Below are 23,480 nucleotides of genomic sequence, written 5' to 3' on the forward strand. Positions count from 1 at the left end.
AAATAGTCTTACAAATGTAAGATAAATATGTAACAACATATTGTTGTTCATGCACCAACATACATGACCACACTGGCCAGGCCATTTAAACAAAAATGTTTATTGTCTGACCAGTGTGACCACTTAATGTTCATACACAATACTAATCTAATATATAATCATATCACAAAGCCACTGTCACAGTTACACAATGAAGTTTGTAAACCTTCAACATCATTTTGCAGTTTGAGTTTTGTAGTTGTATAACAAGATTGTTGAATCTGTAACTACAAATATTTTGAAGTTGTACATATTTGTTAATAGGCAGACAATGTTTGAATTTGCAGAATCAACATTGTGGTTGCAGATATAAATTCTAGAGATTCGGAAATTACGGGTGTCATTCGAACTAGTTATGGCACAAACTTGACAGGGAACTACATCAACCAATTGGGATAGAGGGATCCCCCTTTTCTTTTGTCCAATTGGGGAACCATTTGAGTGGAGATTTGTATTGTCCATTGTTTGTTAATTGTTATGTTGTAAAAAGTGATGCGTTATGTGCAGTTTTCCGTTTGTGTTTAAAAGTAGTATCAGGGATGAGTCTCTCTTGCTGTTGACTGACCCTCTTGTGTTTCCTAGCGTGTCATAAGAGAGTGTCAGTTAATAAGAGAGTGTCAGTTCTGGTTTGGTAATGTTCCATTTTGCCAATGTTCTGGTGATTGTGCCACCTCAATGAAAGGAATTTCCTTCACTGTAAAAGCTGCCTTCCATTCATAAATGGCAAACCGTACAACTCCTAGCTGCTGGATGTGCAGAGACGTAAAAGGCTTAAACTTTTCACAAGTGCAGATGCAATTTATATATGGAAAACAAAAAGATTGACCTGTGTACATCTGGACTTACTATTTATAGGTTGCCTGTGCAGTCTGTCTATCTATTTCTGCTGTGAACAGAGGATAAGTATGGAAGAAGAGTGTTAGCCATACAACACCATATCTTTATTCAGGATTTCTCCATGGTTAGTAGGTATAGTTAATTTACACTCAGGTAGTGTTACATTTAAGTAAGAATATTCAGCTTCGTAAAACTAGTAGAAATATCCCCATAGAAACACATTAATCGTCAACAATATTATGGCATTAACATTACATAAGTTCCTTGCCAGTGGATTCTCTTTCAGAGAAAACACCTCCATGTTTGTTGCCTGTCCATCGGGGCTTCCAGCAGATACAGACTCAGAGACTGGAGCAGTCTGTCCGCAGATCCAATTAATGACTTCTCTGCACCACAAAGGCAGATTATTTGTGCCCTTGTTTGAGCCAGAGTCTGTGAAAGTGCTAGAATCAGAGGTCACAGATGCTCTCCAGGGGCTCACGAGGTCAACACAATGTTCCTGGCTGTGTCTCGTCCACCAGGTTAGCCTGTGTAACTACAGAAGACACACAACACAGATAATATTGATTAAGTGGTACTAGATTCTGATGTAAACCTCTTAGCTGTTTAAGCATTTGCTATTTTTGGTGTACATCTTTATCCTGCTATACTGATTACAATAATACTTTTTGGATTTCATCCAAAAAGTAAACATTTTTGTGTATGCTTGACACGAAAATCGAAAATCCATAAACTGAATAAACAGATGTTTTTACCAATTGAAGAAATAATTAGGTCCCATGGCATGCTACTTTATGGATGCTTATATATAGTTGGTAGTGGGCCCTTAATATAGTATTTGAAGACGTTCAAGATATTCAACCTTGGTGCAGAATTACAGCCACTACAAGCCAGTCCCACAATGAGCTTTCCACAAACGTGCCGTTTTTTAAGGGGGCGGGTCAAGGTGGAGGGTGGGGGTGTGGCCCTGAGTAGCTTGCGGCCACGGTACCATACGCTATTGTTTACAGTGGATGTATCGCAATGGCTCAGATTCATAATATCATCCGGAGGCACACACAGCTTTTGGCCGTGTTCTGTAAATATTCTAGAACACTCCGGGTGCTCCGGCAGGAGTCCTGGAGCTCTATATCTAAACAATATCATATTATACATAGATATTTATATCATATAATATATATTATCACGGCCAAAAGCTGTGTGCGCCTCCAGAAGAATTATGAATCTCAAACGACTGCGTCGGGTTCTCCGACGTCTCTGGTTCTGCCACTTCCACATCAATCTGAAGTACTGAACCGCGACATGGAGGAGAAAGGGATTGTTGCCCGCGGTTGTTGACTGCAATTGTCTCCCGCCTGAGCCCCGCTGCCCGCTGCCGAGGCACCACCGCCTCGGAAGTGGGCAGCGGGCAGTGGGCAGCTCCGAGGCACCACCGCCCTGTGCCAGCGCCGAGGCCGCCTCGCAGCGGTGGTGCCGCGGCGGTGATGCTGGTATGGTTGGTTTTTCAAACCTTGATTATTTTAGCACACTGTATAATTATTCATTTTTTATTATATGCCAGGCTCATGACTTTACCAGTTATTTTTGTGCGTGAGTTGCATCCTTACATGGGCTTCTGGTATTGGCAGTGTTGCCAAGCTGACAGCGGTAATCACAAGGCAAGTGAGGACCAACAGGATGATTGCAAAGTAGAGGTAGTGGACCTTGGCTATCAAGGGGGGCCGTAGGTCCTCATGGCCACAGGAAGGAACTGTATATATGAATTCTAGAACCATCCTAACTGCCCCAACGATAAGCCCTGTCAGCAGTCCCCAAAAAGCACCCTGCAAAAGAGAATGACAGAAAAAAAAAAGAAGCTCACTTGGAACTCACCTTCCTCCTAAGAATACTTCAATTTTTCATTATCTTAGAACTACACAGGTGTGTTTAGTGCACATGTAGCTGATTGCAAAACCTGTTCATTGACACGTTGCCAGAAGATTGCCATCATGAATACAGCCGTAATTGGAGGTGCTAAACAGCTTGTAACTGACTGTATATAGTCAAAGAGTCGTCCGCTGCTAGCCTTCTGGATTACCGGTATCCACGCCAGGCTAACACACACCATGGCCAGAATAAACAACCTAGAAATAATCACATATTACAGGTACCACCTAAATTAAAGTAAGATGAACTTTGGAATTGGGTAATGAATTGGGTTATGAATTGGGTAATGACGCACATGCACATGTACACCCAGCTCATGAAAACCCCAAAAGCAGTTTCTCAGAAAATTTGAATATTGTGAAAAAGTTCAATATTTTAGGCTCAAGGTGTCACACTCTTATCAGTTAATTACCTCAAAATACCTGCAATGGTTTCCTGAGTCTTTTAATGCTCTCTCAGTCTGGTTGAGTAGGCTTCACAATCATGGGGAAGACTGCTGACTTGAAAGTGGTGCAGAAGACAATCATTGACACCCTCCACAAGGAGGCTACGCCTCAAAAGGTCATAGCTAAAGAAGATGACTGTTCACAGATTGCTGTATCCAAGCATATTCATAGGAAGTTGAGTGGAAGGAGAAAGTGTGGTAGAAAAGGTGTACAAAAAACAGGATAACCGCTGCCCTGAGAGGATGGTCAAGCAAAGGCCATTCAAAAATGTGTTGGGAGCTTCACAACGAGAGGACTGAGGCAGGAGTCAGTGCATCGAGAGCCACTACGCATCCAGGACATGAGCTTCTACAACTGTCGCATTCCTAGTGTCAAGCCAGTCCTGAACCACAGACAACGTCAGAAGCGTCTTACCTAGGCTAAGAGAACTGGTCTGCCGCTTAGTGGTCCGTTGCTCATTTCATTTGGAAATTAAGGTCCCAGAGTCTGAAGGAAGAATGAAGAGGCACAGAATCCAAGTAGCTTGAAGTTCAGTGTTAAGTTTCCTCACTCAGTGATGATTTGAGGAGCCATGGGGAGCCACCTTCTTGTGTTGATCCACTGTGTTTTATTTTAAGTCCAAAGTCAACGCAGCCGTCTACAAGGACGTTTTAGAGCACTTCATACTTCTCTTCTTTATCGAGATGCTGATTTCATTTTCCAGCCGGACTCGGCACCTGCCCACAGTGCCAAAAGTACCAATACCTGGTTTAATGACAATAGGATAACTGTGCTCGATTGGCCAGCAAACTTGCCTGATCAGAAGTCCATAGAAAATATATGGGGTATTGTCAAGAGGATGATGAGAGACACGAGATCCAACAATGCAGACGAGCTGAAGGCCGCTATCGAAGCAACCTGGGCTTCCATAATATCTCAGCAGGGCAAAATGCTGATAGACTCCGCATTGATGCAGTAATTCATGCAAAAGGAGCCCCAACGAAGTACCGAGTGCATATTCAAGAACATACTTTTCAGAAGGCCGACATTTCCGTAATAAAAATATTTGCACTGGTCTTATGTATTATTCAAATTTTCTGAGATACTGAATTTTGGGTTAACATGAGCTGTAAGGCTTGGAATATTTCACTGTTGTTCTAATGAATCTATATAATATATGAGTTTCACTTTTTGAATTGAATTTTTACTTTTTGAAACTTTTATTGAAGTTTCCACAATATTCTAATTCATTGAGATGCACCTGTATACCCGTGTGGATGCATTTTTGTGTTTCCTTGTCCATACCTGCCGACCACCATTAGCTCCTTCTCAGTAGCTCTAGGCCTGGCTCTGTTATAGAGGTCTAACGTGAACAGAGTAGAGCTGCTGTTGAAGATGGATGTCAGGGAGGACATCAAGGCCGCCAGCATCACGGCTAGCATGAGACCACGGAGACCTGTGCAGAGACATGAAGAAAGCTTCCATGCTTCCTTTTGTGTATGCCCACTATCAAGTACATTTGGTATACCCTAAAACGTCATGACTCGATGAAATGATTTATTTCAACCCTACGGGGATCCCCAGATCTGTCACATTCTCAACTTTACGTTTGCCCTTTTAGCACTATTTCTATTTACTGAATTCTTATTTATCTCATTCATACCTCTTTTTATTCCTATTGAAAATAGTTTTGCCCCCCAATCAATGTTTTTTCCCTAGCTGCTTGGGCTCCTCTTAACTATCTGTTTAACCTAAGCATTTTCTTGAGTATATATGTTTCTTACCCATCGGCATGAGTTCCACTACTAGTTTAGGATAGGCGATGTTGGAGCAACCAACTGCAGTACCACACACACTCTGGCATACTGCTGGATCAACACAACCTACCTCATCTACACATATAAGGAGATGAACAAAAATACAGAAGGGATACAAATAATCAGTTTGTTGGACGGGTTCCTGAAAAGTTAGGCCAATACATAGGTATTTATGATGTTCATAAGAAGGTTGTGATGGTTCATAAGTAGGTCTAATCACTCAGAGCCGTTGGGACAACCAAAGAGGACTCCTATTAATAAGGAGTTGCCAGTTTGTTGATGCATTGATGAGGCGTCAAGGCAAACACGTTTGTGGAGAAAACAGGTTAACATTTTACAAACATTCACACATTCATAAATATATAGTATTAGCAACACGGGTTAGTTGTAACACTTACAATTCCTCCAATAATGAGCCAAGTCCCAGGTGTAGGATCCCAGGTATAGGAACTGGATTTAATTATAGACTGTCAGGTGGAAAACTAAATGGCTCCATAGAAGATGTGCCACATTTCCGCTTTTGAAGCGAACCTTTTACATTTTTAGGAAAGAATATATTTTTGTACCGCTTAATTGTTTGTATTGCAAGAATGCACAACTGGTTCAATTATTGGTGGTAGTTACAAATAAAGTTGCCGATAGTTGTTACAAGCATGTTACAATTGACCTCGGTGAATGCATATAATATTTTTCTTATATAAAAAACTAAAAGTCCAGGCTAAACAAAGTAACCTAAGACCTTAACTATTCACTCACTTGGAAACAGGGCGCGACTTATCATGCCTGGCATGACAATGAAAAACATGGGCAGCACTTTAAGATATCCTCCCAAAATACACCCTCCTTTGGCGTGAGACAGGGACTTGGCTGACAGAGTCCTCTGGACAATAACCTGGCAATAAAAACAGAATAACCAATTGGTTAGGGACACAGGACACACACTTTCAACATTGATCAAAGCTGATCTGTGATGTATTATTTTTAAGAATGAAAATTACAGTCAATTATGTTAAAAAAAAAGGTTTATCATTTACTATTATTACCAGGCAACACCAAGAAACTAACTGACTCAATAAATGAAGTCAGTAACCATTTTTCTATTGGTAACCCTTCCTTTTATAGTCCCCTAATTACTAGGTATTTACCTGGTAAATATATGGTAAATATAGTATATTATTGGGTAATTACCACTGGTAATAAGAAGGTAAATACAGAGGAGCTACAACTGAAGTACTAAGAAAAACCTCCACTATTACCCATCAACTCAACTAAGTACCGTGTAGTTGTAACTGTTTTAGGATGGTAATAAATCACATATAATTGTTTACTTCCCAGGAAAGTAGGCAACCAATTCTTAGAAACAACTCTTCTATTACCCATCAATTCAAGTTACAATTGTAGTTATCCAAGGTTTAAGTTGGTAACAGCCCAAGTTTAATTATGTACTATCTAGAAATTAACATAGTACTTTCCAATAAATTACTGTTTCTTATTTAGTTATTGTTCATAGATTTATAAAAGGTTTATACGATTTACCTCAGAAACTACTGAATTGTTTTTATTTAAGTTGAAAAATTACAGCAATACTTAGCTGGTAACAACCTCTGCTGGAACAGTTTTCCTGTATTGTCATGGTACATCTTCTTAAATACTGGGCACGAAGCCTTGATTGTTTCCATGGTATTGTAGCGACCCTGGGACATTTAAAGAGTTTGTGTATTATGTGTTGCATTGTATTGCGTTGACCGTTATGCCAGTTGTTCTATGTGCATGCAATGGAATGTTCTACTTGTCAATCAGTGTGGGGGGCGAATCAGCTGGTCAGCTGGGGGAGGAGCTTGGGAGAACAGGAGGGTGGGGGCTTGCACGTCGAAGGGATGGGGCTTGCCCGGGTAACCGGTTGTTGTTGGTGTGGATTTTGGCCGTTGGTTACGGTTACAATGACCAGGTTTGTAACATTAAAGTTCCTACAAGTACTTATGACTGGACATTGTTATGTCACCGGCGAGGTCATTACATTGGTGTCAGAAGTGAAAGCTTTTTTAAATTAATTTATTAAAAAACAATTCGGTCCATTGTCGCTTTTCTCAACAACAATAATGCTCCCTGCGGACTGTCGGGTGAAGATAGAGATGGACGACTACGGCGAGGGGGCGTGTGGAATAGCTTCGGAGTCTCTGGTGAGGGGAAGAACCCAACGGGAACCGGCCGCCATTGAAAAACATGGAGATTCTTCCCGCATAGTTTGCAGCGCCGACTGCCCGTGGCCGCCACAAGACGGCGACAGACATGGCGGCGCCTTTCTTACATCGAGCCCAATGTCCATCAAGATGCCTAGATACACCGGTAAGGCTGACTGGGAAGCTTTCCACACGCAATTTGAACTTTTGGCCGATGCTGCCGGATGGTCAGTGAAGGTCAAAGCACTGCAGCTTGCGATGTGTTTGGCGGACGAGGCGTTGTCATATTTGTTGCTGCTTAGCCCAAAGGACAGGTGGGACTATGTCACCCTAGTGGGGGCACGAAGGAGGCGTTTTGGACTGTGTGTTAAGCCGGGGCTATTGTGCTCAGAGCTCTGTAATAGGCGTAGGAAGCCGGGGGAGACACTGCGGGCCTTGGCCAACGATATTGAGAGCCTGTCCCGGCGAGCATACGCCCACATGCCGCCAGCCGTGCAGAGAGAACTCGCTCGGGATCAGTTCCTCCAGGCCCTTTCCCCTACAGAACTACGCATGTAGCCCACCGCAGACTTTGCAAGAGGCCCTGGAGAAAGCCATAGAGAGGGAGCTGGTGTGGAGCCATCGACAGTCATTCTGCTCTTCAGCCGATGGTGAGATCGGCGAGGGAGAGGAGTGAGGACTCACAGAAGCCAGCCTGGGTGGACAAGCTCACTGAACTCTTCCGAGCTGTCTCTATGCAGGTGGACCGCCGCTCCCCGTCTCGTCGAGGGCAGAGGGTCTGCTGGGGCTGCGGGCCAACCGCGGGCCACCTTATCAGAGAGTGCCCTAAAGCTGTGAGAGCCCAGGGAAGTGAGCCAGGGTCCACTGGCCCTGCCCCCGTACCCCCGCCGTCATCGTCTGGAGGAGCCAACCATCACAGCCGGGGGGGCAGGGCTCCTCCCCCCCTCCCAGAAGCAGATGATAGCATCCTGGAGCCTGTTGTCGTGGTGGGGCGGACCTGGGCGGGAGACTTTTGTCATGTTCCTGTCACTGTTGAGGGGGTGGCCTGTTTGGCTTTAGTCGATACAGGGTCTTCAGTGACCCTGGTGAGGCCAGCCATTTTGCCAAGCTGGACATTACTCCAGCCTACAACTGTGCAGCTCCGCACGGCCACGGGGGAGAGGGCTCCCATGAAAGGGAAGGGGTTGTTGTCCGTCTGCGTTGGGGGAAAGACTGTCCTCAACCCAGTGTGGGAAGCAGCTGTGCAGGACCCCTGTATCCTGGGGCTGGACTTCCTGCGGTGCACAGGCTGCCAGCTGGACCTGGAGAGGGGGGCGATTGGCTTCCAAGGAGGGCCCACAGTCTATATGACCCCGCCAAACACCTCCTAAATTCGGCCCCCACCGACAACAGCTCAGATGGACCGTCACACGTCCCCGGCCCCCTTCACCCCCTTGCAAAGACCTTCCAACCACCCTGTCTTCCCGATTCCTGTCCATTGACCCAGTCCTCCTTCCACAACCCTTCTCCCTCCCTCCCATCCCCTCGTGTCAATGTTGTGGCCCCTGCAGACTACTCCCTCGCCACCCCGGCACTCCACTCCATGAGCCTGGGCCCCTTCCCCTGCCCTGCCCAGCTTCCCCAGACAGGTGAGGATACTGTGCTGTCTACTGTGCAGGCAATATGGCAGGGGCACTGTGATGGACTAGACCCTCAACAGCAGGAGCATCTGTGGCGACTACTGGCGGAGTTTAAGGACAGCTTTGCCTTGAATGAGAGCGACGTGGGTCAGACACACCTGGTGCAGCATTGAAATCGACACTGGGGATGTCAGGCCCATCAGAATGTGCTCGCGTCGCCTGCCCTTTGCCAACCAGGAGGCTGCGGACCAGGCGCTGTGGGAGATGCAGCAGGCGGGCCTCATAGAGCCCTCAGATAGTCCCTGGGTAGCAGCTGTGGTGATGGTGCCTAAGAAGGGGGGTAAGTGGAGATTCTGTGTCAACTACAGGCCACTTAACGCAGTAACAAGGAAGGACTCCTACCCCATCCCGCACATTGATGAGGCCCTAAATGTCGTAGCTGGGTCATCCTGGTTCTCCTCACTCGATCTCCACTCTGGCTACTTCCAGTGCCCTCTCGCCCCTGACGCCCGACCTTCGAGAGGCTGAAGCTCCATCCTGATAAGTGCCATTTCCTGAGGAGAGAGGTAACCTTCCTTGGTCACAAGGTGGGGGGGAGAAGGCATTAGCACCATGGAGGACAAAGTGCAAGCTATCCAGGACTGGCCCACCCCCACTGACACCAGACAGCTGAAAAGCTTCCTCGGATTGGCGTCTTATTACAGGTGCTGGTGCCTTACTCTCTGCGTGAGGAAGTGCTTCAAGCGGTCCATGGTGCTGTGGGCTCTGGGCACTTTGCGGTGACAAAGACCCTGCGTCACTGCCGCCTTGGCTTCAACTGGGGGAAGCACAAGAGGGATGTCGAGGACTTCCATCGCCGCTGTGATGGCTGCACAGCTCGCAAAGGCCCCGCTGAAAGGTCCCATGCCCAGTTACAGCAGTGCCCTGTGGGGTTCCCTATGTAGAGGGTTGGGGTGGATGTGGTGGGCCCACTACCCTGTACAGAGAGGGGGAACAAGTATGTCATCACGGCCATGGACTATTGTACCAAGTGGCCGGAGGCGTACACTCTGCCTGACCAGGGGGCAGAGACCATAGCGGACACTTTAGTCGGGGGGATGATTAGCCGTTTTGGGGCAGCGGAGTCCATCCACAGCGACCAGGGGAGAAATTTTGAATCCCGTGTCTTTGCAGCTTTATGTAGCAGGCTGGACATGCAGAAGACCCGTACTACCCCCCTGCACCCATAGAGTGACGGCTTGGTGGAGCGATTTCATCGCTGTATGGAGCAGCAGCTGGCCATTGTCTCAGCTGAGCATCAGCGGGACTGGGACACTCATCTGCCTCTGGTGCTCATGGCATACAGGTCAGCTGTACAGGAGACGACGTCCTCCATGCCTGCTCTGCTGATGTCGGGCAGGGAGCTTCGCACCCCAGCTGACCAGGCGTTTGGCTGGCCGCCTGATTCTCCCCCTGTTCCTCCCGGCCCAGAGTATGCCAGGACATTCCAGGATCGCCTGGAGACTGCTCACTCCTTCGCCAGGGGACAGCTGCTGAGGGCAGGGGTGAGGCAGAAAAGGAACAATGATGTGCGTTCTCGTGGCAGGCACTTTGAGGCTGGGGAGCTGGTCTGGACCTTCAGCCCGCAAAGAAAGAAGGAAAGATGCCCAAAGCTTGATAGCGAGTGGATCGGGCCATGCAGGGTCCTGGAGAGGATGGGGAAGGTGGTGTACAGGGTCCAGCTACAACCTCGGGGAAGAGGACGGCCCTCCACAGAGACAGGTTGGCCCCTTATCGAGGCACCGCCACCCCTCAACCTGCTCCAGCGAGCCCTGTGGCTCCCCGCACCGGTGCGAATGGGCCCCAGACACGCACACCTCAGTGTTCTGGCCCTAGACCCCCACCTAACCCTAAGCCCTGTCTTCCCTCCCTGTCAATCACCACAGTCAGCAACTTGGCCCTTAACCCCGCCCCTCCCTTTTCCCCTGCGCTCCCCCGGGCCTGACACTCGTGGGCCCCTCTCGCCCCCAGGCGCTTCTCCCCAGCCCCCTGTAGGCCCAACACGGTCTCGTAGGGAGGGGAGAGTGCCGGGTCGCTTCCGGGACTTTGTTTTTCCCTCGAGGACGAGGAACTTTGAAGGGGGGAGGCAATGTGGACTTGGACTTTTAAAGAGTTTCTGTATTATGTGTTGCATTGTATTTCGTTGCCGTTATGCCAGTTGTTCTATGTGCATGCATTGGAATGTTTTACTTGCCAATCAGTGCGGGGGCGAATCATCAGGTCAGCTGGAGGAGGGGCTTGGGAGAACAGGAGGGTGGGGGCTTGCACATTGAAGGGACCGGGTTGGGGGTTGCCCGGGTAACCGTCGTTGGTGTGAATTTTGGCCGTTGGTTATGGGTTACAGTGACCACGTTTGTAACATTAAAGTTCCTACAAGTACTGGCTGGACTGGACATTGTTATGTCACCGGCGAGGTCATTAGAGTATTAACATGTCCTTACCATATCCTTTGTAATAGATAATTCCATTGTCCATTCAGTTAATTGGAACTTGTACAATATATGTTCTGCAACGTTACTAAGTAAAACATGACAATTTACCCAGTAAGTAAGCTGAAACTGAACTGTAAAAGGAAGCCTTGTTTGTTTCCATGGTATTACCAGGCTCTTACCATATAATTTGTAACTGGTTATTCCCTTTTCCATGCAATCAACAGAAACTTGTACCATACATGTTCTACAACGTTACTAAGTAAAACATGACAATTTACCCTGTAAGTAAGCTGAAACTGTAATGTAAAAGGAAGCCTTGTTTGTTTCCATGGTATTACCGGGCTCTTACCATATAATTTGTAATAGATTATTCCCTTTTCCATGCAATCAAAACAAACTTGTACCATATATGTTCTGCAACATCGTTCACCAGTAGTTAAGCACTTTAATTTTAGTTATTAAACCCCAAACCACTGTTGATGAAAGGCATATTAAAATTAAACAAAAACAAAGGCTTGTGGTGACCCACAAGTAAGATTGAGAGACATTCACCAAGGGACTGTACCTTTAAGGGAAAGGGTTACGTAACAGAGTTGCGGTTTTAACCTGGTGTCCCCGTTTTGACCTCACTCGCGTTTGATGTGAAGTTTTATATTGAAGTGGAGAGTAAAGCCGACTCGACACATCTCCGTCTCTTGTCTCCTTATTTATTGCACTCCACAATTGGTGACCCCGACGCGAGTTAGATACGGCTGGGTTATGTCTCACATCGACGGTGGTGAACATGCTGCTGCTGCGGCACGGTTAACGTCGGTGCTATCTACGCTGCCACCGTCAAGTTACCAGACTTTTGGCAGCACAACCCACTGCCGTGGTTTCAACACATCGAGGCCCAGTTCCAGCTGAGAGGAATAACGCAGGACGTTACAAAGTATTTCCACGTTGTAGCGGCCTTAGATGCCTCGACGACGGCCAGGGCTATGGCGCGGTTGGAGGCTCCTCCAGCTGTCGGCAAGTACGACACACTCAAAACGTTCCTGTTGAACCTCTTTGAGCTGTCGAAGCTGGAGAAGGCAGACCGCCTGCTTTCCCTGAACAGCCTGGGCGACAGCAAGCCGTCCGAGTTAACCTGTTAAGCCCTAGGCCTATTTCACAGGCCTCCTGCCCGAAATGACATGCCCAAAATGAATAGAGTATGCCTCCACAACTACAAGGGCTATATGAATAAAGTTGGTTTTAAAAAGAAGGTATCAACTGTGAGGTGGCTGCAGAAGTGTCAGAATCCATATGGATGTTACTGTGTCAGAGTAAATTCAGCTAGAACATAGCAAAAAATGACAATTTTCAATTTTCGCCTAGAGAAAACACATTATTTAGAGTGAATACCACCTTGAAACTATGGGATAGTAGCCCAGAACCTTTAGGGAAACATATAACAACATATGATGAGTACCCTGTTCCAGGATAAATGCTAATAAAGTGAAGAAAGTGATTTTAGAGAGGTTTTAGTACAGGTAGGTCCAGGCGGACTAAATGGTGCCATTTGGGCACTTTTGGGCACCATCAGTGCCATTTGACCTTTCTAAGGTACCAGACTGTAAAACTAATTTTATTTCACTGACATATCACTATAGGTAATCATTCCATCCAAATTCAACATTTCTGACTTGTTTTGAAAATTCACCCAGACCTCTATACATTTTCCCAGTCAAAGAAAACCATACAATCGAAATGAAGTTGAAACTGACTTCAACTGGAGCAGATATATTTGAGAACAACATATAATAAAACCAAACTGTAAAAACAAAGGTAAAAACACAGCTAAAGACTACAATCACTATAGGGATAAAGATATATATATATATATATATATATATATATATATATATATATATATATATATATATATATATATATATATAAACACGCTGGCAGCAACTTTTAACAAATATAACTAACTAACTAAAACTAACTATATACACTAAGGGCTGTCATGCCACTGCTGGAAGCAGTTCCTTTTGGAGGTGAAGCACAAAGGAGAGACCTGGCACTTCCTGCAGTACAATTAATCCCTGTCCAGTTCTGGCAACAGCAAGTCACTGTCGTCAGACGAGGACTTGAGAGGGACTACAGTAGCCCCACTGTCGCTAGTAATGATAGCAAATGCCTCCTCAAACGTATAGGTCTTTCTCCTGCCTACCATTATTTATTTGAAAAGTATAACAAATGGAAAAAAAAGGCAAGAAAATACAAAATAACTAGCTAACTACTAGGTAACAGTAGCCCAACTCATGCGACCCTTGTACGACGCCTTGCGGGGCAGGAGGCCGGCGGATGTGTTGGATTGGTCCCCAGAGATGACTGCTGCCTTCGATACTGCCAAGACCGCGCTGGCCAACGCTGCTCTGCTACGACAACGAGAGGAAATACAGCGCCTTCAACAGGGAGCTCCTGGCTCTTTTCCTTGCGACCCGTCATTTCCGTTTCCTGTTGGAGGGCCGTCGGTTCACGGCTTTCGTTGACCACAAGCCGCTGACGTTCGCCATGGCCAAGTCTTCGGAGCCATGGTCTGGTCGACAGCAGCGTCAGCTCTCCGCCATCTCCGAGTACACCACTGACATTCAGCACGTGGCCGGCAAAGACAATTTTGTAGCCAACTGCCTCTCCCGAGTGGTTACTGGATCCGTCCACTTGGGTCTCGACTACACAGCCATGGCTGAGGATCAGGCTGCGGACTCTGAGGTGCAGGCTTACAGGACGGCCCCCACGGCACTGCTCATGGAAGATGTGGTGTTTGGTGCGGCAAGCGCTACACTTCTCTGTGACGTCTCCACCGGCCAAACGGGCCCCATGATACCTGCTGGCTGGAGGCGTAAGGTCTTTGACACTGTCCACAGCCTTTCCCACCCGGGGGTGAAGGCCTCTCCCAAGCTGGTGGGGGCCAAGTTCGTCTGGCCAGGCCTGCGGAGGGATGTCAGGGCCTGGGCTGCTGTCTGTGTGGCGTGCCAGCGTGCAAAGGTGACTCGTCATACTAAGGCCCCCTTGGCACCCTTCAATGTGCCAGAGAGACATTTTGACCATGGCTGTGTCTCAATTCAGGGGACGCATCCTTCGAAGGACGCAGTCTATGAAGGTGTGGCCTTCGTAGACCGTGAAGGCCGGATCATTTTATTGTATTTTATTTATAATTATAATTATATATATATTAATATAATTTTTTAGAATCTTATCTTCTATGCTTGTAATTTCTATTCGTACAGGGCACCTGGAACAAATTAATTTGCCCCCGGGGATCAATAAAGTTTTCTGATTCTGATTCGGTTATATAATAATTATATAAAATATAACGTTAATTATTTTAACGTTATATGGCTTGTGTTAACGAAATTGAACTTTGACAATAAAGTTACAAATTTAAAATTGTCCCAACTTTATTTCAATGTAAAAAAATGTTTTTACATAGTTTTGTCATTGAATATGTAATTTGCTGCAACTGCTGCTACCGTCTCTGACGCCATTTCTGAAAAAATCCAACATGCAATGAATCATGTGATACGTTGGGCCATGAAGGATCTTCACTTCACTTTCCCCCTCCCGTGGTTACACCTACTTCCTCACCATGGTGGACAGGACCACCAGGTGGCCAGAAGTGGTTCCCCTGCCCTCCACTACATCAGCGGAAGTGGCCCGGGCGTTCATTATGGCTTGGGTGGGCCGTTTCGGCACACCGTCCGACCTTTCCTCGGACCGGGGTCCGCAGTTCACGTCGGAGCTTTGGACTGCGGTCGCCGGGGTCCTGGGGGTGAAGTTCCACCGTACCACAGCCTATAACCCACGGAGCAACAGACTTTGCGAGCGGTTTCATCGTGACATGAAGGCCGCGCTCAGGGCCAGCCTTACGGGCAGCGACTGGGCTGACCGCCTCCCATGGGTTATGCTGGGCCTTCACTCTGCCCCCAAGGAAGATCTTCAAGCCTCATCGGCCGAGCTGGAGTTTCTTCCAGATGCCACGGCCCCGTGGTCGGTTGCCTCCCATCGTGCTGTGTCTCGGGGCATTGCTGACGCTTTCGTTCCCATTCTGACATCTCACCATGGCCTCCCCCAGTCCTACGTTCCCAGGGATTTACCGTCAGCCAAATATGTTTTCATCCGCCACGACGGCCACCGTACCCCGCTGCGGCCCCCCTACGATGGGCCCTTCCATGTCCTGGAGGAAGGGTCTAAGAACTTCGTTGTGGATATGGGGGGCAGGCCGGAGCGGGTGGCTATAGACCGTTTCAAGCCTGCTCATGTGGATATTGGCGAACCACTCCAGCTGGCCCAGCACCTGCGGCGAGGGCGCCCCCCTGCAGCAGCCTCGACACCTGCCCCTGCCCTTTGCTCTTCTCCTGTTAAGCGCAGCCGTTCTGGCCGCCTGGTCCGCCCCCCTATACGTTGACTTTTCTAGGGACTGTTATGAGCTGGTTTGTTCTGTTTTGCACTAGGGGGTGTCCTGTGTTCTCTTTGGGGTACCTGTTAGGTCTGGCTCTGTTATTTTGGGTGAATTCTGGGGGGGCCTGTGTGGTGACCCACAAGTACGATTAAGAGACATTCACCAAGGGACTGTACCTTTAAGGGAAAGGGTTACGTAACAGAGTTGGGGTTTTTAACCTGGTGTTAGTTTTATATTGAGGTGGAGAGTAAAGCCGACTCAACGCATCTCTGTCTCTTGTGTCCTTATTTATTGCACTCCACAGGCTTATTTTTCAAACAATGCATTTCTCACAAACAGGCACTGAACACTGAAAGAATCGGACAAAAAAAAGAGCCGTCAACATCAACTCAGTTTAAATGTAACTGATGGTGTTTTGATAAAACACATGACAGTCAGTACGTTTACATGACACTCACGAAAGTCAAATTATTGGCTTAGTCCAACTATGATTGGATTATTAAGATTATAGTCTGACCTTAGTCAGACTATAATCAAATCGAATCGAGTTACTCATAGTCGAATTAAGACACCTAGATTATTCGATTGTTAGTCGAATTAAGCGTGCATGTAACAGATTGGGACAGCAATTTATTTAAAAAGGTGGCGAAGAAGATGGAGGACGCCGGTGTCGTGCCAATGTAGTTACCCCCTATAAGAAGTGTATCATCATCAACATGCATTCAGTACACGCTATGCTTCTGTTACGAGAGTAGCGTATGTGTGTGCGCGAGAATGGCAGTGCGTGTGTGTGAGTGACCACAGCGAGTGAGTGGACGAGCGAAGAGAGCGAGCGGTTGAGCGTGTCAGTTTAGCGAATGAACGAGTCTGTTTGTGTCAGTGCAAACGTGTACTGTTAAGTTAGTGGAACTACGGATGAAGTACCCAGCCTGTCAATAATCGGTGGCCACTTCATTCTGACCTATAAGCAGACCAACTGCCGGTCAAAGTGAAGGGTGTTTCCCCCGAGAGAACATTGGCCCTGGAGGGAAGGTCTCTCCTGTGCTCCTCGACTACGGTCTGGGAACCGACAGCAGGAAAGGTGTAACACTTCGATTTCACCCAAGGCTGAAATAAAAGTACATGCGTTTCTAAATGTTGGTCATCAATGAGGTTGTAAAGTAGTAACTTCGGGCACATCTGTCAAAATAAATGTTTTTTACGAACTTTATTCATTCATTGCGCCGCGGCCGAACTGACAGGGATATTCTCTGATATTATGAATCTTAAATACTGCGTCAGGTTCTCCGACTCTCTGGTACTTCAGCAACTAGTAAAGACTCGTAGTGAGGGTTATCTTGGCCATGGTGGAGAAGGAATTGGGGTAAAGGAACTTTGGCTTTGACTCTCTGAAGTCCATATTGAAACGCGACACAGAGGAGAAAGGGATTGTTGCCGTATGCGGGACAGATGTCAGTTCACTTCGGGTCCATTTCTCCGATGCTCCGTTGTTCCGTCCTCTCGGTCGTATGCGGACTCCTCTAGCTTGACTCTGTCAACAATTGCTCCTGAGGCGTTTATCGTGGAAAGGCTTTTACTTCGAACTCGTTGCGGTACATACCTCCAGTGTATCTGGTGGCATTCCTATCACTGCTGTCTTAACGTATATGCCACAGTATATGCGCAGGCACATTTCAATTACCGTACATGACATCTCCCCCTTTAAAGTGGGTTATTTATGAACACAAATCTCTTTACGTTTTATGTAAATCAGACAAACAAATAAACTTTCTTGTTATGAACATAAATCAGCATCGCCAACATTAATGCCATTTCAGTACAACTTTGTCTTTTTTTTTTTTACATCTCACTTTTCCCCCTTTTTTTTTGTGTGTGTACCCCCCCCAAAGGCCATATGTTCAATCTACAGGTCAAGCCTGTTTGTCGGTTTGCACACCCGTCCAGATCTGGTCACAGTCTGACCGGGCACAGGGCTTGCAGGTGTAGCCACACTCTGACTGCTGGGGACAGTCTCTAACGTGTCAGAGTGGGTGTCTGTCCCTGTGTTCTCGCTGGTTGCTGATGATGAAGACTGGGGAACCGGTTCAGGTTGAAGGTGGCGATGGTTTCGCCGAAGCTCAGCTCCCTGCTGCGTCTTGATGATGTAAGATCTTGGAGTAATGCTTTCACTTGAGATCACCGCTGGCGGTGACCATGATTTCTCATGGTCCAACTTGGACCTAACCGCATCACCTGGCTGCAGGACAGGTAAGAGTTGGGCTCCGTGGCGGCGATTGTAGTAATAGGCCTGTCTAGCCTTCTCTTGCTCATCCCTCTCCTTCACCGCTGCTCTGCTGGGCCACTTAGGTTGAAGATTCTTCTCCAATGTAGGGAGTGTTGTTCTAATCTTCCTTCCCATTAACAGCTCTGCAGGGCTGTAGCCGGTGGAGGAGCACGGGGTGGACCTGTAAATCATCAGGGCCATCACTGGATCTGCTTGTTTGAGGATCTTCTTGGCCGTTTGGACGGCTCTTTCTGCATGCCCATTTCCCTGCGGATGATGGGGGCTGGACGTGCAGTGTCTGAAGTCATCTGTTTCGCAAACTCCTGAAACTCAGAGCTAGAAAACTGCGGCCCATTATCAGACACCACCTCGTCTGGAACACCAAACCTGGCGAAGATGGCCTTCAACTTCAGTATGACCTGTGTACTGGTTGTGGAGGGCATGTGCAGTATTTCTATATATCTGGAGTAATAGTCTGAGATAATCAGGTAGTTTTGGTGATTGTACTCACATAGATCCATCGCAATTCTCTTCCACGGACGATCTGGAAGTGGTGTAGCGATGAGAGGTTCTTTTTGTCGTGTTCTCTTCAGTTCATGGCACACCTGGCATGATGTAACAAGGCTGCTTATCTCTGTAGAGAGCCCGGGCCACCACACTGATGAGCACGCCCTCTCCCTACATTTAGCCAGGCCTTGGGGGCCTTCGTGGATTTTCTGGAGAATCTCTTTTCTCATCGGCTGTGGCACGGCGATCTTGCATCTTCTGAGGACAAGGCCATTGTGCTCTGACAGCTCTGCTTTGACCTGAACGTATTCTCTTATACTCACAGGCACTTTGCTGATGTGTTCTGGCCATCCAGCGTGTATGAACTTGATGACTGACTGCAGATTGGCATCCGATGCAGTCGCCATTTTGATCATATCCATTTTGCTTTGGCTAGCCGGGATTCCCCCCACTACACCAGCAACAAAGCATGCCACATCGCTCTGAGTGTCCATCTCAGCACACGTGCTGGACAGCGGACTACGCGACAGGGTGTCGGCGACTACCAGAGTTTTCCCAGGAGCGTACTCTGCCACGGGGTTGAATCTCATTAGCCTCATGAGAAGACGCTGACACCGCAATGGTACGATGTCCAGGCTACGGCTGTTGATGAGCGGCACTAGTGGCTTGTGGTCCGTTACTAGTTTAAACTGCTCCAGCCCGGTGAGATACCTGTAGAACTTCTCACACGCCCACACGCCAGCCAGACATTCCTTTTCGATCTGGGCGTAGCGTGTTTCCGCTTCTGTGAGGCGTCTGGAGCAATATGCGATTGGTTTCCATTGCTGCCCATGGAGCTGAAGGAGCACCCCCCCCCAGTCCATAGCTGCTGGCGTCAGCAGACACAGACGTAGGCTTGCCCACGTCATAGTAAGCAAGAGCTGGCGCCGTCGTCAGTAGCTCTTTGGTTTGGTCGAAAGCAGCTTGTTGTGCGTGACCCCAAGTCCATATCTTCTTGCTTTTCAGGAGCTCATACAGCGGCTGTCCCACCGTGGACAGGTTGGGGATGTATCTTCCCAGATAATTCACCTTTTCAGCTCCTGTACGTTTGCTGGTGGTGGTAGCTGCTGTATAGTTTCGACTTTGCCCGGATCGGGCCGTATTCCATCCTTGTCGATGATGTGCCCTAGGAACCGCAGCTGGCTCTGCCTAATGGAGCACTTTTCTCGGTTGAGCTTCAATCCAGCCGTCTCAATGCGCTGCATGGCTTTCTCTAACCGCTGGTCATGTTCGTTCACTGTGGCGCCATAGACGAGCACGTCGTCCATAAATATCTCTACCCCTTCTAGCCCCTGCATTGTCTCCATCATCTTTCTCTGGAAAATTTCCGGAGCGCTCGTTATTCCGAAAGGGAGCCTCTTGAAGTGAAATCTGCCAAACGGCGTGATAAAGGTAGTGAGCTTGCAACTGTCTGGATGCAGTGGAATCTGGAAAAAACCACTAGCTGCATCGAGTGACGAGAAGACAGTGGCACCACTTAGTTTTGCTATAATCTCATCTGTGACAGGCAGGGTTTACTGTTCTCTCTTAACAGCCACATTCAGTCTTTTTAGATCTACACAGATGCGAGCTTTACCTGTGCTCTTCTTCAAGACTGGCACCATGGGTGCGCACCAATCAGTGGGCTGTGTCACCTTCTCAATGATGCCATTTCTCTCCATTCTCTGGAGTTCCTCTCTGACTTTTTCTAACATGGGAAGTGGCACACGCCTAGCTGTGTGGACAGCGTACGGCTGAGCATTGTCTTTCAGTTGTATTCTTACAGGTTCAGTCTTTAGTGTTCCATGCTCACCGTATGCCTGTAGGTGCTCTGTGCTTCACACCGTTTCCTCCACTCTCCTCACTAGGTTCATCTTGCCAGACAGTGGCCTGCTGAGAAGATTGGTTACTGTGTGTCCACGAATAACATAAGCTGTGAGCGGGTGTCTCTTTCCATTGTAGGCTACAGTGCTCTGGAACTGCCCTATGCACTGTAGCTCCCCACCCGGGCTATCCAATAGGATGTCTGCAGGCCCCAGTGGTGTTTTAGGTCTGAGTGAGTGATAGGTTTCCTCTCTGATGATGTTCACATCGGCCCCTGTGTCGATTTTGAATTCAACCGGAGTGGAGCCTACTAGCAGATTGACGGCCCATTGCTCTGATGACCCATCAGCGGCTTTGCTCACTGCCCCTAGGAAATACGGCTGTTGCTGCTCAGTAACCTCACTCACTGCCTTCTTATTATTCCTGCACACTCTGCTCCAATGCCCAACTTTGTTGCATGTGGTTTCACGCGCAGGGCAATTTTCATCCCTGCTATGACGCACTTTCCCACATTTTCGACATTCGCCATTTCCATTATTTCCCCCTCTTTGCCTACCCCCATATTTCACGTTCTTGTTGAACTTCTTGAACTTGTGACTAACTTCGTGCACTGCTCCTGTTGCCTCTCCTTGCATGCTAATTTGTGAAGCGACCTCCTCAGACTGCCTGACGGTTTGTACGGTTACGGCCAGTGTCAGGTCCTTCATTAGCTGAAGTTTTCGCGAGACGTCTTTGTCAAGTATCCCAACAACGATTCGGTCGCGAATATACTCCTCCCTACTCGCACCGAAATCACAATGGTCTGAGAGTTCATACAAAGCCCTGATAAAAGTCTCTGCTTTTTCTCCCGGTCTTTGCAGACGTTGGTGGAAACATGCACGCTCATGAATCACGTTCCTTCGCGGTACAAAGTACTCATCAAACTTCGCTAGCACAACACCAAAGTTATCCTCCTCGTCTCCTTCCTCGGCAAACGTGAACGAACAAAACACATTCTGACACGCTGCCCATTGCATAAATGAGGCTGCTCACCTGCACCGCGCCATCTTCCTTGTCAAGTTTGGATGCAGTTCTGAACCTCACAAAACGCTGCTTCCAATCAGGCCACTCGGCAGGCTTGTCGAATAAAAAGTTCGTCGGGGGATTAAATTTAGCCATGACTTTCCTAGTCTTGCGCTTCTGACACCATGTCAAGAATTGCTCCTGAGGCGTTTATCGTGGAAAGGCTTTTACTTCGAACTCGTTGCGGTACATACCTCCAGTGTATCTGGTGGCATTCCTATCACTGCTGTCTTAACGTATATGCCACAGTATATGCGCAGGCACATTTCAATTACCGTACATGACAGACTCCTCCCGCTGCTCCGCTGCCGGAGGAGTCCGCATACGACCGAGAGGTCACAACAACGGAGCGTCTGAGAAATTACATGAACCCGAAGTGAACTGACAGCTGTCTACTGAAAACATCTTTCTTGAATGCTGCGGCCGCCTGAGTTTGTTGTTGGTAGTGACGTAAAGAGGTCAACCGGTGGCTCTATTACCACTAGTCGAAATGGGCACAGCGCCACCTATTGTACCGGGGTAAGAAATGCTTCAGCCAATGAAACGATTTTCTCACCGCCATGTATACTCGGACAATTGCAGTTGTCCGATTTAGGAGCATAGTCGAACTATGGCCTTAATCGGATTAAGCTGTGCATGTAAACGTACTGACTGTTATGGCAAGTGACCAAAATGCAGACTGCTTCAACCTCTACAATTTGAATAAGTGGCGAATGCCATGCAGCAATCTGCCTAGGGTAGCATCTTTGTGGTCATTCGCAAACCAATGAGTCCACTCGCTGAATGAGAGATGGCTGTTTAGTGTCCTCTCTGTGCGGTTTCCCCGCAGTCTCCACACCTGGGATTTGTAGGCTGACCAAGCCCTGACCAGGGACCTCCAAATCTGCCCTTCCATACTGTAATAAAGTTCAGGGCTCTCAAGTCTCACGCATTCGGCGTGAGACACACGCAATTCAACCCATGCACACGCTCACACGCCACATTTCGTATTTCTCACGCAGAGAAATTACCAGGATAGCGCCCACCAATTTGGGCCGCTATTTAACAGTGGAACAGGTAGGAATCAAATGGGTTTCCCGTACGTAGGGTAACCAGACGTCCTCTTTTGCCCGGACATGCCCTCTTTTTGAGACACTTTTAAAAAAATGTGTGGCGGAATTTCTAAATCGTCCGGGATTTTATTAAAGCCTCATACATGTTCAGATTGAATTTGCGTTGCGTTTCTCTGGGTCGTTCACAAACTAGTTAGGCTCCCCCTACTTACGCCCTCCCCTACTGAGCTCTGTTCGCTTTGCATTGGTGGAAGTGATGAGGGGGAGTGGTTAAGTAGAGCCTTCAGATTGGACGTTTTGACTTACTTAGTAAGTTTTTCTTTACCATTATTGTTTTATAGGGACAAACATTAAAACATTTCTATCTATTGAACAGAAAGAAACACTTGGTCATACTTTACACACTTTACCACAGCATTGGCCTACTGAATGCCACAGATATATTTTAAGCAAAAACATAATTATGTTTTTGCACGTTTGCAACGTTTAAAAGTTCAGGGGAAAGTATATGCCTCTACTGGTGTTGCTTAAGCCAATAGCCTTTAGAGGCAGTTTTGTTTCTGAATATTAGTGTTAAGGGCCAATAATGCTTACTATCATACATTAGTCACCATGTCTGTGGACACATTTGTATGCAGTCATACAAATGTATGACTGCATACAAAACCCCCCCCCCTCAGAACATGAAAAACTCAAAGATTATTTTGTTTGCCAGTTAAGAAAGGATGCTGGACCTCTGGCCATTGTGTTTGGTCATATTAAAAGAAAATAAGCCATAGCCATACAGTTAATAGGAAAGGAGGGGACAGGCTGTTAGCTCCGGTTAGAGCTTTAGCATCGAGCTAGCGGAGCTTCTGTCATTCAAACAACTCGGAAATGTTGTTTAAAACCTATAACACCCAACTTATTAAAATATCCGGATTTAATCGGGCTCTGTTCTATAAATATATTTATTAGGACGGGAGGTGACAGGCTCTGTTAGCGTGATGCTAAAGAGCAGCTCTTACG

The 23,480-nt window shown here is 47.3% G+C and overlaps 1 protein-coding gene across 1 annotated transcript in view; it reads right to left on the reverse strand.

Annotated features, from left to right (window-relative positions):
- Window positions 1-1,069: 1,069 nt before the first annotated feature.
- slc5a9 (solute carrier family 5 member 9) overlaps window positions 1,070-23,480 on the reverse strand; it is a gene marked incomplete at both ends in the record, with an annotated part of 36,400 nt that continues 13,989 nt past the window's right edge. The window contains 6 exons of the mRNA XM_079740023.1: window positions 1,070-1,411; window positions 2,484-2,699; window positions 2,831-2,999; window positions 4,533-4,683; window positions 5,012-5,119; window positions 5,801-5,936. Of these exons, the coding sequence (XP_079596149.1) occupies window positions 1,070-1,411; window positions 2,484-2,699; window positions 2,831-2,999; window positions 4,533-4,683; window positions 5,012-5,119; window positions 5,801-5,936 (1,122 nt within the window). The remainder of the gene's footprint in view (window positions 1,412-2,483; window positions 2,700-2,830; window positions 3,000-4,532; window positions 4,684-5,011; window positions 5,120-5,800; window positions 5,937-23,480) is intronic.

This window comes from Pollachius pollachius, assembly GCF_949987615.1.
Source record: "Pollachius pollachius genome assembly, chromosome: 7".
NCBI classification, from domain to species: domain Eukaryota; kingdom Metazoa; phylum Chordata; class Actinopteri; order Gadiformes; family Gadidae; genus Pollachius; species Pollachius pollachius.